Below are 12,570 nucleotides of genomic sequence, written 5' to 3'. Positions count from 1 at the left end.
GGAATGCAGGAAGAAGCCTTATACTGAGTCACATGACTGGACCATCTAGTTCAGTATTCTCCACACTGACTGGCAGAAGCTCTCCAGGTTTCAGACAGGGTTCTCTTCCAGCCTTTCCTGGAGATGCTGGAAATTCAACCTTGGTCTTTTTGCATGCGAAGAGATACTCTGCTACGGTGCTATGATGCTTCCCTAAGGAGGCTCTGGGGCTTCACCAGTAGAGCATCTGCTTTGCATGCAGAAGGTGGTCTTTCATCTGGGTTCAATTCTTGGCAGCTGCAGGTAGGCATGGGAAAGGAACCTGTTTGAAATCCCGGAGATTTCTTTCTAGTCAGCAGGTACAATACTGAGCTCGGTGGACCAATGGTCTGACTCAGTATAACACAACTTCTGAGGTTCCTATGATAGCTTACTGAATTTGCCTGGGACTGTGTGGTCTCAGGCAGAGTAAGCAGCAGAGATGTGCAACATTGCCACCTGCAATCTGCAGTGAACATGAGACTGTTGGTTTGGTCTAAATATTGGAGACCTGTTCTGGCAAATAACCAATGGGATCCACAGTTGGAAAGTACACGCTGCAGATCTGAATTTGCCCAAGGATGCTCCAGCCTGGGGATTCTTATGTTCTTCTGGTCCTATTTCCTTATGCAATTTCAGGTGAACCAAGAAAAAATGGGGTCTCTCACTTATCTACGTGTCTTCCTGGCCAGTTTCCTGGTTTCAAGCGCCCTTGTGGGAGGTAATTCTCTTCTGCATTCTTCAGCGCTAATGGAGCAGGCATAGAGGCAGTTCTTTAGCTGCAGAATTTCCCCAGAGTTAAAGCATATTTCATCTATATAAAAGCATTTTTACCCTGGTCCTTAGCCCCAAAGCCCCAATTCCCCTAACAGCTTACAGACCTGTTTTAAAAAACATCAACCTTTTCCTGGTTTACCATCTAGAAGGCACAGCATGAAATGAAATCCACCACAGCTGAATGTTGGAAGATTCAGGAGAGGGCATGGTTAAAGTATGGAACTCTCTCCCACAACAGGCAGAGAAGACTACCAACCTAGACGGCTCCAAAAGGGGGCTGGACAAGTTCATGGGATTTCCAAGGGTTAGCAGTCAGCTGATTGATAGTGGCTGTAGAACCCTGTGCCTTAGTTTGACATCAGACTGTGTGTGCTTCATCTGATGTCATGGTGGGGTAAGGTGACGGACAAGTCGATGGTCTCACCCACCTGTCAAAATGGCACAACGGGGATTAAGAAAGGTCAGGACCAGCCCACTGGCCAAATTCAGCTCCCAAACTCTGGAGATCAGTCTTCAAATCCCCACTTAGCCAAGAAGCTCACTGGGTGCGTGATGTCAGTGGTCTGTGTTTGCCTGAGCTTGAGCCTGGACTAAGGATTCTGTGCCCCTGTGTTCTGATTCGATACATGATATTCAGTCACAGAATATTTCAGGATTTGTGCCTCTGCCATTGGCCCTTAAACTCTGGGTTATGATTCGCAGCTTGGAAGTTTGGACAGCCAATCACGTTGGGAGTGGGAGTGGCCCAGGCCTTCAGAAATGTATATAAGCAGTTGCTTTGCCCCTGTTGTCTAGTTCTGTTAGTTCAATAAAGGTTCTTGCTGTTATCACTGTGTCTTGCCTTATGGGAACCCACCTACACTACACGGTGATCTTGGGCCTGGCACTATTTCTCAGCCTAACCTACCTCATGGGGTTCTTGTGAGGATGACGTGGGGGAGGGAATGAACCATGCATACTTATATTGAAGAAAAAGGATGTAATAATAATAATAATCCTAGTCTCACTCCCCTTCCTTTCGGTTTATCTCTCTCTCTGCTGAGCAGTTAAGGCTGACACCTGTGCCAGGGAGTGGCTGCAATACCAGGGCAACTGCTATGGCTATTTTGAAGCTAAGATGACCTGGGAAGAAGCTGAGGTAAGAAACAGGGGGCATGAAGCCTTGGGTATTTGTCACCGAGGCCACTCTTGAGTAAGATGTTCCAATAAGTTTGATGCTTCCCCACTTTCTAACTCTCCTCCTTTCCATCCTGTCAGGTTTGGTGACCTGAAGGCAGTGGAGGCTGTTCCATTTGGAGAAATGGGGCATTGCTCCACCAAGCTCAGTCTGCCCACAACCAGCCCCACTTGCTTACCCAGCTCCCTACATATAGCCAGTCTAGGAGGAGGCACTAAGCACCATCCTCCTTCTTATGACGTTGGAGGAGAACAGTGGCATTAAAAGCCTTTCCTACCTTTCCCCTTTGCCCAGATTGAATGCCAGAGTTACCACCGTGGGGCACACCTTGCCTCTATCCTCACTGTTGCAGAGTCTCTCGTGGTGGCTGATCACATCTTCGCTTACCAGACGGAACCCAGCAATGTGTGGATTGGACTGCATGATATCCGACATGTATGTATCTACACCCCTCTGTGCTTTTCCTCGGACAATGTTCCCAAGAGAAAACATACGCCCTTGTATACAGCAGGGCACATTTCAGGAATCACTGTGCAGTCTATTATGTGACACAGATTTGGGCTCATGTGAGCCTCAATATCCATTCTTTTTTGTTTTTTAAATTACTTTTTTTACAAAGCAAATTAGCAAATAAGAAAGAAAGAAAAGCAAACAAAGGAGGGAAAGGGAATGAGAGACACTCCTGCAAATTCCATCAGAATAATAATAATAATAATAACAACAACAACAACAACAACAACAACAACAACAACAACGTCATGTATTGCTTTATTCATGGGAATGACTCAAAGAGACAACATAAATACTAAAAGCAATTGCAATAAACACAATCAATAAAAACCTTAAAAAAACCCCATTTACATAATTAACAGGTCATGCAGATCCTGTCCCATTAAAAGAGGCCACAAATACTTTAAAACCCTTCCAATTAAAGGCCAAAAAGCCTGGACAGAAAGGAAAGCTTTTGCCTGGCACCTAAAATTAGGTAAGGATTGTGCCTGGCAAACCAGCATTAAATTAAACATATGTGTCAGTATAAGCCATCCAGGTGCCCAAACAGGCATCCACATAAGACTGACATTCATAGGAAACATGTTCAAATGTATTAAAGGGGGTGAGGTTCTTGGACCACTGTGTGACAGATGGTGGGTGTGACCCTTCTAGGATGGAATTTATTCCAGAGACAATAGGGAACCAGTAGATCTAGGTTCGGGGAAGACATTTTGCTACCCAAGTCAAGGTAGGGCTGGCCAAGTTATTTTTGGCACCTGAGTTTCAAAATCCAAATGTGTTTCCCCCTTGGGGTAGCAATAGAGTAATTATAAATTAAATAACAACTTGGAACATAGGAAACTGCCTTATACTGAGTCAGGACACTGGACTATCTAGCTCAATAATAACTACACTACTTCAGGGAAGTTTTTAATGGGTGACATTTTAGTGTATTTTTGATCTCTGTGGCAGCCACCCAGAGTGGCTGGGGAAACCCAGCCAGATGGGCGGGGTACAAATAATAAATTATTATTATTATTATTATTATTATTATTATTATTATTACACTGACTGGCAGCAGCTTTCCAGGGTTTCAGGCAAGGTGCATTCCCAGCCCTACCTAGAGATTCTGGGGATTGATCCTGGAATGCAAATCAGGTGCTCTACCATTGGATTATGGCCCTTTCCCAGTTTGATGTCCTTCACAACATTCACAATCTGCTGCTTGAGGTGGCCACCTCACTTTGCCCATTGGGTGGACTGGCCGTGCACCAGATCCTGAACTGAGGCTTTTGCTTCACCTCCACACTTATCTCCCTGTTCCTTTCTCTCTTCGCCTTCCAGAACGGCAAGTGGAGGTGGTCAGATGAGTCTACCTACAACTATAAAGCATGGATGCTGGGGGCACCCAACAAACGGGGAGGAAATAAATATTGCGTGGAGCTGCTACGTTCCGTGAGTGGGGCAGCTGTTCCTGATGCTGACTCACCTCAACAACGGGAAGAAAGAGTCATCATTAAACGTTCAGGTGAACAGGTTTTGGGAGCTGCTATCCAGGAGGGAGGCTGTCCTGTTCAAAAGCATCTCAGTATCTCCTACACTGTGATACAGAGGTGAACCTGAGAGGGGTAACTAGGTCCAGGAGAGATAAAAAGCCTCAGCTGAGTTCCTGAAGCCATTGGAGCAAGTTGTCTTCTTGGAGCTATCCAAGGTTCTGAAATGCCAGCTTGAGTCTACATATTACCGAACCAATTAGGCCACTCTGGAGTGTCTTCCATAGGCTGTGAATCCTCACTTGAGGAGCTGTATGCTTGGAGCTATCCAAGGTCCTGAAACTTCAGCCTGACCCTACTTGCCACTAACTGAATAGGCTTCTCATGTCTCTTCTTAACACATGAGCCCTCACTTGTGGTCAAGACAGGATAGGACCCCCATCCTTGCTCCATTTAGTACCACTTCACCTCTATGTAGAGAAAAAGTGTGATTCCCAGGTGGAAAAACCCCACTGACTGGATTTCGGTAGCAGAATAATTTTATACTTCAGAGTGGGAGGTAATGCTACCTATTGTGTAGCATGGACCTCTTGTCTGTTTTTGAACATTCCTGCCTTGATCCTTAGTTGGGTCATAAGAAGAGCCCTGCTGGATCAGGCCTAAGGGCCATCATAGTCCAACATCCTGCCCTCAAAGTGGCCAAACAAATGCCTATGGGAAGCCCGTATGTAGGACCCAAGTACAACAGCACTCTCCCCACTTGTGTTTCCCAACAACTGGCATACTGTCTCTGACGTCCCAAAAGTATTGGGACCCAAAGCTGTTGACTGTTGTGCCATCGCATAACAGGTGACTGGTTCTCTCTCTAGATTTCTCAAAATGGAATGATGCGGCATGCCACAAACAGAATGCCTACATCTGCAAGCATGAACTGTAGAGAGGGCATTGGCTCAACCGTCACTTCAAGATGGAAGGAACTCAGATGAATGGGACTCCCGATGGACCTTCTGCAATTCCCGTATATCTTGAAGACTTGCCTTTGCAAAGGAGAAGGTCTTCTGGGACAACCTACACAGAATCTTCTAAACCCAAATGATACTGTTCATTTTCAAAACAGTCTCTGGGCATTTATCTGCATTAGAAACTTTAATTGGTTTAAGTCATTCTCTCTCTCCTGGGGAACCCTGGGAACTATAGTTCTGTGAAAGGGATCCTTAACAGAAAGATCCTATTAAACATAAAACAGCATAAAACTAGAGTTCCCAATATTCTTTGGGGGAGAGCCATGACAGTTAAAGTGGTATAAAACCTGTTTAAGTCCATAATGCAGACATGCCCTCTGAAGTTAAACCTTAGTTATCCATATGTTTTGCCTACACACCCTTCAGTGGCTACAGCACAAACAAATGCTAATAAAATCTTCCTTAAGAGTATGAATTTTCTGGTGAGTGATTTCTTTTAATATTTTCTTCCCTCTCAGCTGGCGACAAATTCCAACACCTTGGGTCTAGATTTCTGCTTTGGGGAATCCCAGTTCCCCTTTGTTCTTTGTTTTAAATCAAGTGTCTAGTACATAGGGATCCTCCATATGGCCTCTTTATTCCACACTCATCCTGATTTGTTTGCAGAAAGTTTCTGCGGTGGTTAGATTATGTCTGGCCTTTCTTGAGCATTCAGTCTGATTTGTTTACAGGGCAGCTATAGGACAATGAACATTCATCATCATTTGCTCACATGTCTGCCCATTAGTAATTCGTCCGTCCAACACCTTCCAGTACATTTCCCTGTCACTTTCACTTTCACAAAATATTTCTGCAGATAGTCAGTTTTTTTAAAAAGTGGATTTGTTATGCAAAGGTGACAGAGTGGCACATTCCATTTTCATCATGCAAACCTAAAGTTCTAGTATGTGCTTGAATCTCTCCCACAAAATACTGATAGTCTAGAGCATGGGTAGGCAAACTAAGGCCCGGGGGCTGGATCTGGCCCAATCGCCTTCTAAATCCGGCCCATGGACGGCCTGGGAATCAGTGTGTTTTTACATGAGTAGAATGTGTCCTTTTATTTAAAATGCATCTCTGGGTTATTTGTGAAGCATAGGAATTTGTTCATATTTTTTTTTCAAAATATAGTCCGGGCCCCCACAAGGTCTGAGGGACAGTGGACCGGCTCCCTGCTGAAAAAGTTTGCTGACCCTTGGTCTAGAGTTCTTATTAGGCTGCAGAGTGCTTCATAAAGTTGTGTAGACAGAAATGAAAGTTTGTGAGGGAAAAAATGGAGAAGGGGTCAATCCTAGGGCAAGTTCTGCTAGGATGAGTAGCTTAGGTTGCAACAGGTTTCCAGCTCAACTGAGTGATGGGCTCAGTGAGCATTAAGTACTCAACCCCTAACCAGCCAAAGGTATGCCAGTGTAACTTGCTGGCCCTTCCTGATTTTGGGCTCAGTCAGCTGAGCTGAAGTTATCTGAGTTGAAGCTGGTATAAGCGCCCACCCTCGTGGTGTTTTGGGGTTTTGTGATGGGTGAGACCAGAGAGTGGAGACTTAGGATGGATTCTAAGCCAGTTCACCATGGTCATGTGACCTGACAGCATAAAACATGAAACTGCTGGGAAAGGTCAGTCGGAAGAGCATGAGACTCTTAATCTCAGGGTCATGGATTCGAGCAAAAGAGTCCTCCATTGTAGGGGAAGACCCTCATAGTCCCTTCCAACCCTACAATTCTATGATTATTTTTAAAGGCTTGTTTTCCCTCTGCCAGGCTTGGGCAGAGCAGCAGCAGCAGCAGCAGCAGGCCCACTGCCAAACAGCATCTCTATCTGGTGTAACTTTATGCCAGCTTCATTCACAATGGTTTGCTTTACACCAGCTTCTTGTGCATGGCATTGTCCCAAAATCTCAGAGGCTGGAGGGGTGGCTGAATAAAGGCTTGGTCTGCACAGGCAACAGAATGAGATGGTAGAATTGTGCAGTGGTTATAATGGACTGCTCCATTTCGGAGTGCTCTGGGAGGAATCATATGGGAGCTGACTGAGTGAGACCAGTGGTCTATCTAATCCAGTAGGAAAGACAATAGTTTTGCAGGGTCTCCTGTATTATTCTTGTAAGTAGAAGGCCAGCACACAGTGAGTGTGTTGGGGTGGCTCAATTCTCCTTGAATTCCTAGCAGAAGGCATGGCTAACTGATGGTCCTCCATGTCACTGAACTCCCAACTCCCACCAGCTCCAGCCATCAAAGCCAATGGCAGGAGTGATGGGAACTGTAGTCCAGCCACACCTGGAGGGCAAAGTATAGACCCACCTAGTCTAAGGGTTCTAGTGATCTGGGACAGAGTGGATGTGTCAGTGTCCTTCATCTCTTTGCTCATGCCTGCGAGTAGCAGAACTGGAATTAATTACAGGAAACAAGCAGTTTTAAGCCAGATCTGCTGCACTACACCATGCTAGCTAAGCCAAACTAAGGCGAGATTGCTGATGGGAGCTATGTTGGTCATATGCATCTGTATCACTTTTTGAGCTATCACTGTCAGTTTCAATATCTCCTTTTGTGTCTTCACATTTGCTTTCATAGTTACCACAGATTTCTAAAAACGCAAGGCTTGGCTGGATTTAAATAAGCATTTCTACCCTCTCGCAAGTGAAGGAAGGCATCGGAATGTTCTTGTTGACAACGGCAGTGCCCCCTAGAGGCATAAATGCACCTTGCTCTTCCATTTCAGAGTTGTAGTCTCAAATTACCACGCAGGACTTGCATCTCCTCATTGTATCTGATGCTGTGCACTGTCTTACATAAAAGTCTTCAAAATCATTCGTGGGGAGTAAAAAGTCTTTCGAAATCATTCGTGGGGAGTAAATATATGCACACCTTGTTTTAAACATTTTATACATCTTTCTAAAATAATGTATTCCACAACCCCTCCCCCATTCATTTTTTTCTTTGGGGGTGGGGGAGAATTTGGAAAAAATAACAATAGGGAAAATGATTATGCCCCCACCTAGAGCCTTCACATCTCTGCATAGGGTAGGGTTGGGAAACCTTTTCCGGTTTATAGGTCATAAACAAGTTGGGGGTGGAGTGTCAAATGCCTGTACAGTGGTACCTTGGGTTACAGATGCTTCAGGTTACAGACTCCGTTAATCCAGAAATAGTACCTCAGGTTGAGAACTTTGCTTCAGGATGAGAACAGAAATCGTGTTCCGGCGGCACGGCAGCAGCAGGAGGCCCCATTAGCTAAAGTGGTGCTTCAGGTTAAGAACAGTTTCAGGTTAAGAACAGACCTCCAGAATGAATTAAGTTCTTAACCTGAGGTACCACTGTAGTGGTGGTGGTGGGGTTCTGGATATAAATGAACAGAGCAGAACATGTATATTTTATCCTTGTGCAGTAGTAGCTTCTCCACACACCCCTTGCTATTACTGGATTTCAGGCAGCATTATTAGAGTTCAAGGAGATATTCCACCCAGACAAAAACACACATGGGGGCTTGTGGGGGTGTGTGGCCTGGGAAGAGAGGTTGCGACCAGAGAAAGGATGTAGCCTAGGGAAACCCCCAAGAGCCAGAGAGAGAGGATTGAAGGGCTGCACTGAGCCCCAGGCCTGAGGGTCCCTTCCCTTGTCAAAAGTAGGTCGTGCACACGGTTCTGTCCTGCAGTATCTTGCTGCAATGCACACCTCTCAGTATTCACTGCCTAAGGCAGCTGCCTTGCTGTGCCTAATGGTAGGATTGGCCCTGTAATGAAGTCACAGGTGGTGAGTCTTGAGAGAATTGCTGGTGCAATGTAGAATATGTGTGTATGTGTTTAATAAAAGGCTCCTGTGAGTTTGATGTGCTCGCCCATAGATCCATCTCTGGCTGATCCATTGCTTTGACCCAAGCTGGCCACTGGGTCCTCTTGGACATAAACTACTGCAAGAGGCCTTCTTCTTCATGCTCCTCAATCTTGACTCCTCATTTGCCTTCAGGTCTGACTTCTCAGTCCCTGACTCCTGGTTTGCCCCATTGTTTGTGGTCTCTGGATCTAATTGGCGAAAACCGCCACTGACTAACAATAACAAGCCCTGAGGGGTGATTTATGAAACTTTGCTCTTTTAGGAGGCTTCTGTGGAGTCCCCCAAGCCCTGAGGGTTTCCTTGAAAGGGAGATCTAATGGGGAGGGGGAGGGTATTTCATGTCAAGAACAATATTTGCATATTTTAGTCATCCAACAGCTTAACAGCTGAGCGCCTTTGGCCTGGTTGGCAAAAACCAAGTTACTTTTGCTTTTATTTGTGTACTGTATTATTATGATTCTGTTCTTACCTTCAAGGCTGTGTTCAGACAGTAGCAAAAACACCAACTGTGACAATTACATTTATATATACCGTATATATATAAGTACAAAGCAGTGTTGATGATAACACAAACATCCTGACATTGGTAAGCCAATTAACACCTTCAGTGGAATGAAAACCCATGATCTTGATTCAGGCTACAGGTGAAAGAATTGAACTAAAACAAATAAGATTTGTATTTTACCACAGGCTTTTGTAGAGTGAGTGTGAGTGTGCACACGAGTGCAGCCATGACATTTGTCCATTTGGACATTCTACCTTGTTGATTCACACACGCCCTTTGCCCCTGTTAGCAAATAGTCACCAAGTACAAGAGTGCGGGACATGGGTGGCGCTGTGGTCTAAAACACAGAGCCTAGGGCTTGCTGGTCGGAAGGTTGGCGGTCTGAATCCCCATGACGAGGTGAGCTCCCGTTGCTCGGCTCCAGCTTCTGCCCACCTAGCAGTTTGAAAGCATGTCAAAGTGCAAGGAGATAAATAGATACCGCTCTGGCAGGTAGGCAAATGGCGTTTCCGTGCGCTGCTCTGGTTTCACCAGAAGCGGCTTAGTCATGCTGGCCACATGACCTGGAAAACTGTCTGTGGACAAACGTCGGCTCCCTCGGTCAGTAAAGCGAGATGACCCCAGAGTCGTTCGCGACTGGACTTAACTGTCAGGGGTCTTTTACCTTTACCTTTTTACAAGAGCGCAACCCCAGACTGAGAAAGTGACCCAATGAAAACCCAGATCCAGTTGTCACTGGGTTAATTTGGGGCATGCCACTCCCAGTGCTAATAGCAACCTCAGTTGTGTGAGTGCTGATCATTATGGCACCATCTATGCACAAGAGGGAAGTATTAACTGGCTCAGGGAAACCCCAAGACTGACATTATTTTAAAAGGAAAATATCCCTACGGAAGGGAAATCCCCCAAAACATCCCATTGAAGACAGAGTATGCTCAGTGGTCAAGGAACGCTGACTGATTATTGAGGAAGTAGAGGGGTGGAGAATCATGTGGCAGGTTATTTATTTAAAAGGTTATTTATGTATGCCACTACAACGGCCTGTGCTTTGTTAGCCCAAAAATGGAAAACTCCAAGTAGACTTGCTAAGATGTATAAGACTGAATCAGATAAGTGCTGGAGATGCAATGAGGCTGAGGGTATGTTCTTTCCTATGTGGTGGACCTGTAAAAGGGTAGAAGAGTATTGGGAAATAATTCATAATGAATTGAAAAAAATGCTTAAAAGTAGCCCCCCCCCCCAAAAAAAAACCCAGAGTCTTTTTGCTGGGGATAATTCAGATGGAAATTCCGAGGTGTCAAAAAAGATTATTTATGTATGCCACTACAATGGCCCGTGTTTTGTTAGCCCCAAAATGGAAATTGAGCGAGGTCCCAATCAAAGAAGAATGACAATTTAAGCTGATGGACTATGCACAGCTTGCAGATTTAGCTTATACAGTACAAGAAGAGAACAAGAAGAACATTCATTTAAAGAAGATTGGAAAATGTTTATTGAATGTATGGGGGGAAATTGTGTACACTTGAAAACGCTGGAAGCATGAAGATAAATTCAACAGTATAAATAAGTTTTGATGGAAGTAATAATGGAATACTGAATGGTTTAGTTCATATATAATATGCAGGGATTTATGTTTTGCGAAATGAACCATGGAAAGAGAAGAAGGGACATCATTGATATTTTAAGGTTGTTTAAATGAATATTTTAAATTGTAAAACAGAAAATTTAATAAAAAATTATATATATATATAAAAGAGAATCATGTGGCAGAATTTGAAGGGAGAGATAAATTTGCATCCTTCTCTTTTTTCAGGAATCTGTTCAATTTGCACATGGAGTTCATTTATCTTCACAACAATATTGGGGGACAATTTGGGCTGAGAGGACGAGCATGTCTGCAGCACAAATGGATATCCATTTCATATCACCCTCGCAACCATAATATCTGCCAAATCATCGTGGGAATTGTAGTCTGTTGAGAGTACAAGGAATAATTGCTTGCAGGATTTGGTTAAAGTCAGAATCTGTTCTATGGCCCCACATGACACCCAGAAGCAGCAAGTGATCGAGTCAGCACTAGTTCCCACTGTCATTTCCCAGTTCATTTACATTGCTGCTGGGCAGCATTATTTGAAAGCAGAAGTCTACAAATTTGCACTCCATGGAATACCAATTCTTCCCCTTTCTAGTGAAAAGGTCACCCTGGGACTGTGGTTTTGCTGAACTCTCCTTTCATTTCAACAGGGTTTGCACAGCACAGATTGTGTCCATGGTGGGCACCTAGGGAGGCTGCTGGTGAAAAGTTCAGCAGGAAGAAACACCCCTGCCCCCCCCCCCCCGTCCCCAGCCTTCTAACACAATAAGGCATGCCGAATCCATTCTCACTGAAATTCTACATCAGAAATGAGGCAGAAAAAGGGAAGCCCCATTCCTAGGGGAAGAACAGTCAACTAGAGGGCGTATTTTGGCCCATCACTCATAATTTGTGAATGGGATCGTGATAAAAATCACCTTTCTGCTGGCTGGGCCCCCTGTTATGCAATGTTGCCAATAGCGTATCAAGACATTTCCTTAAAGCTCTTACCTTTTAATATTTCATCATGTTCACCTGAGCTCTATATTAAAGCCATGCAAGGCCAGGAGACCATCCAAGCACCTACAGACTTAGCAGGCAGCCCCAGCATATCTTCCAAGGAAGGAAGCTCAGCAGCAGCAGACTCAGGTGAGCAGCTAAGCGGTCAAGTCTCTCCCCCTTGGTTAACTGAACAGTATCTTTTTGCCTGGTTCACAGCTTACAACCCTAGAAACTGAACCCAGTAACCCCAGGTTATCAGATACCCACTGCAGGTTTGAATTTGATTATGGATACTCATGGTATCAGCATCTCCTTGATATCCACTTTGTGGTTTTTCTGCCAGTGTCAGCCCCAGGGCCCTTGGGCAAGACACCTTCCATGATCTCCTTTCCTTCAGTGGCTCTACCTCCTGAATGCAACAAGTCCAGGGTGCATTTTCAGTTTGGTTCAATCCCCAGCATCTCCGGGTAGATCTGGGAATATCACCCGCCTGAAACCCTGGAGAGTTACTGTCAGCCAGTTCAGACTACAAATGAAAACACTGTGGCCCTCCAGATATTGTTGGACTACAGCTTCCATCAGCCCCAGCAAGCATGGCTAATATCCTCCCCGTACTGAGCCAGATACTGACTTGGTATAAGGCCCTATACTCCAAATGCCCTACCATGCTAATCCTTGATGCTGACCCTGTCTTTGCTCTGCTGC

At 44.9% G+C, this 12,570-nt stretch overlaps 2 protein-coding genes across 2 annotated transcripts in view; one reads left to right on the top strand and one right to left on the bottom strand.

Moving 5' to 3' along the window:
* Positions 1 to 12,570, bottom strand: part of LOC307201271 (C-type lectin BfL-2-like) — a 70,699-nt gene that overhangs the window by 11,286 nt on the left and 46,843 nt on the right. The gene's annotated exons all lie outside the window — the stretch shown is intronic.
* Positions 1,847 to 5,390, top strand: LOC307201694 (C-type lectin-like). Its single transcript, XM_079950992.1, has 4 exons — positions 1,847 to 1,933; positions 2,267 to 2,407; positions 3,809 to 3,992; positions 4,827 to 5,390. Exons 1-4 carry the CDS (start codon positions 1,913 to 1,915, stop codon positions 4,892 to 4,894), a joined length of 414 nt encoding a protein of 137 aa, XP_079807118.1. The 5' UTR covers positions 1,847 to 1,912; the 3' UTR covers positions 4,895 to 5,390.

This window comes from Podarcis cretensis, assembly GCF_951804945.1.
Source record: "Podarcis cretensis genome assembly, chromosome: 13".
Classification (NCBI taxonomy): Eukaryota; Metazoa; Chordata; class Lepidosauria; order Squamata; family Lacertidae; genus Podarcis; species Podarcis cretensis.
Note: the sequence above shows the minus strand (reverse complement) of the source record. Positions and strands in the feature narration are given on the sequence as shown.

Coding starts and splice junctions, on each gene's coding strand:
- LOC307201694 (XM_079950992.1), top strand. CDS start 1,913: ATGACCTGGGAAGAAGCTGAG. Junction 2,408..3,808: donor GACTGCATGATATCCGACAT/GTATGTATCTAC, acceptor TTCGCCTTCCAG/AACGGCAAGTGGAGGTGGTC. Junction 3,993..4,826: donor AGTCATCATTAAACGTTCAG/GTGAACAGGTTT, acceptor TTCTCTCTCTAG/ATTTCTCAAAATGGAATGAT.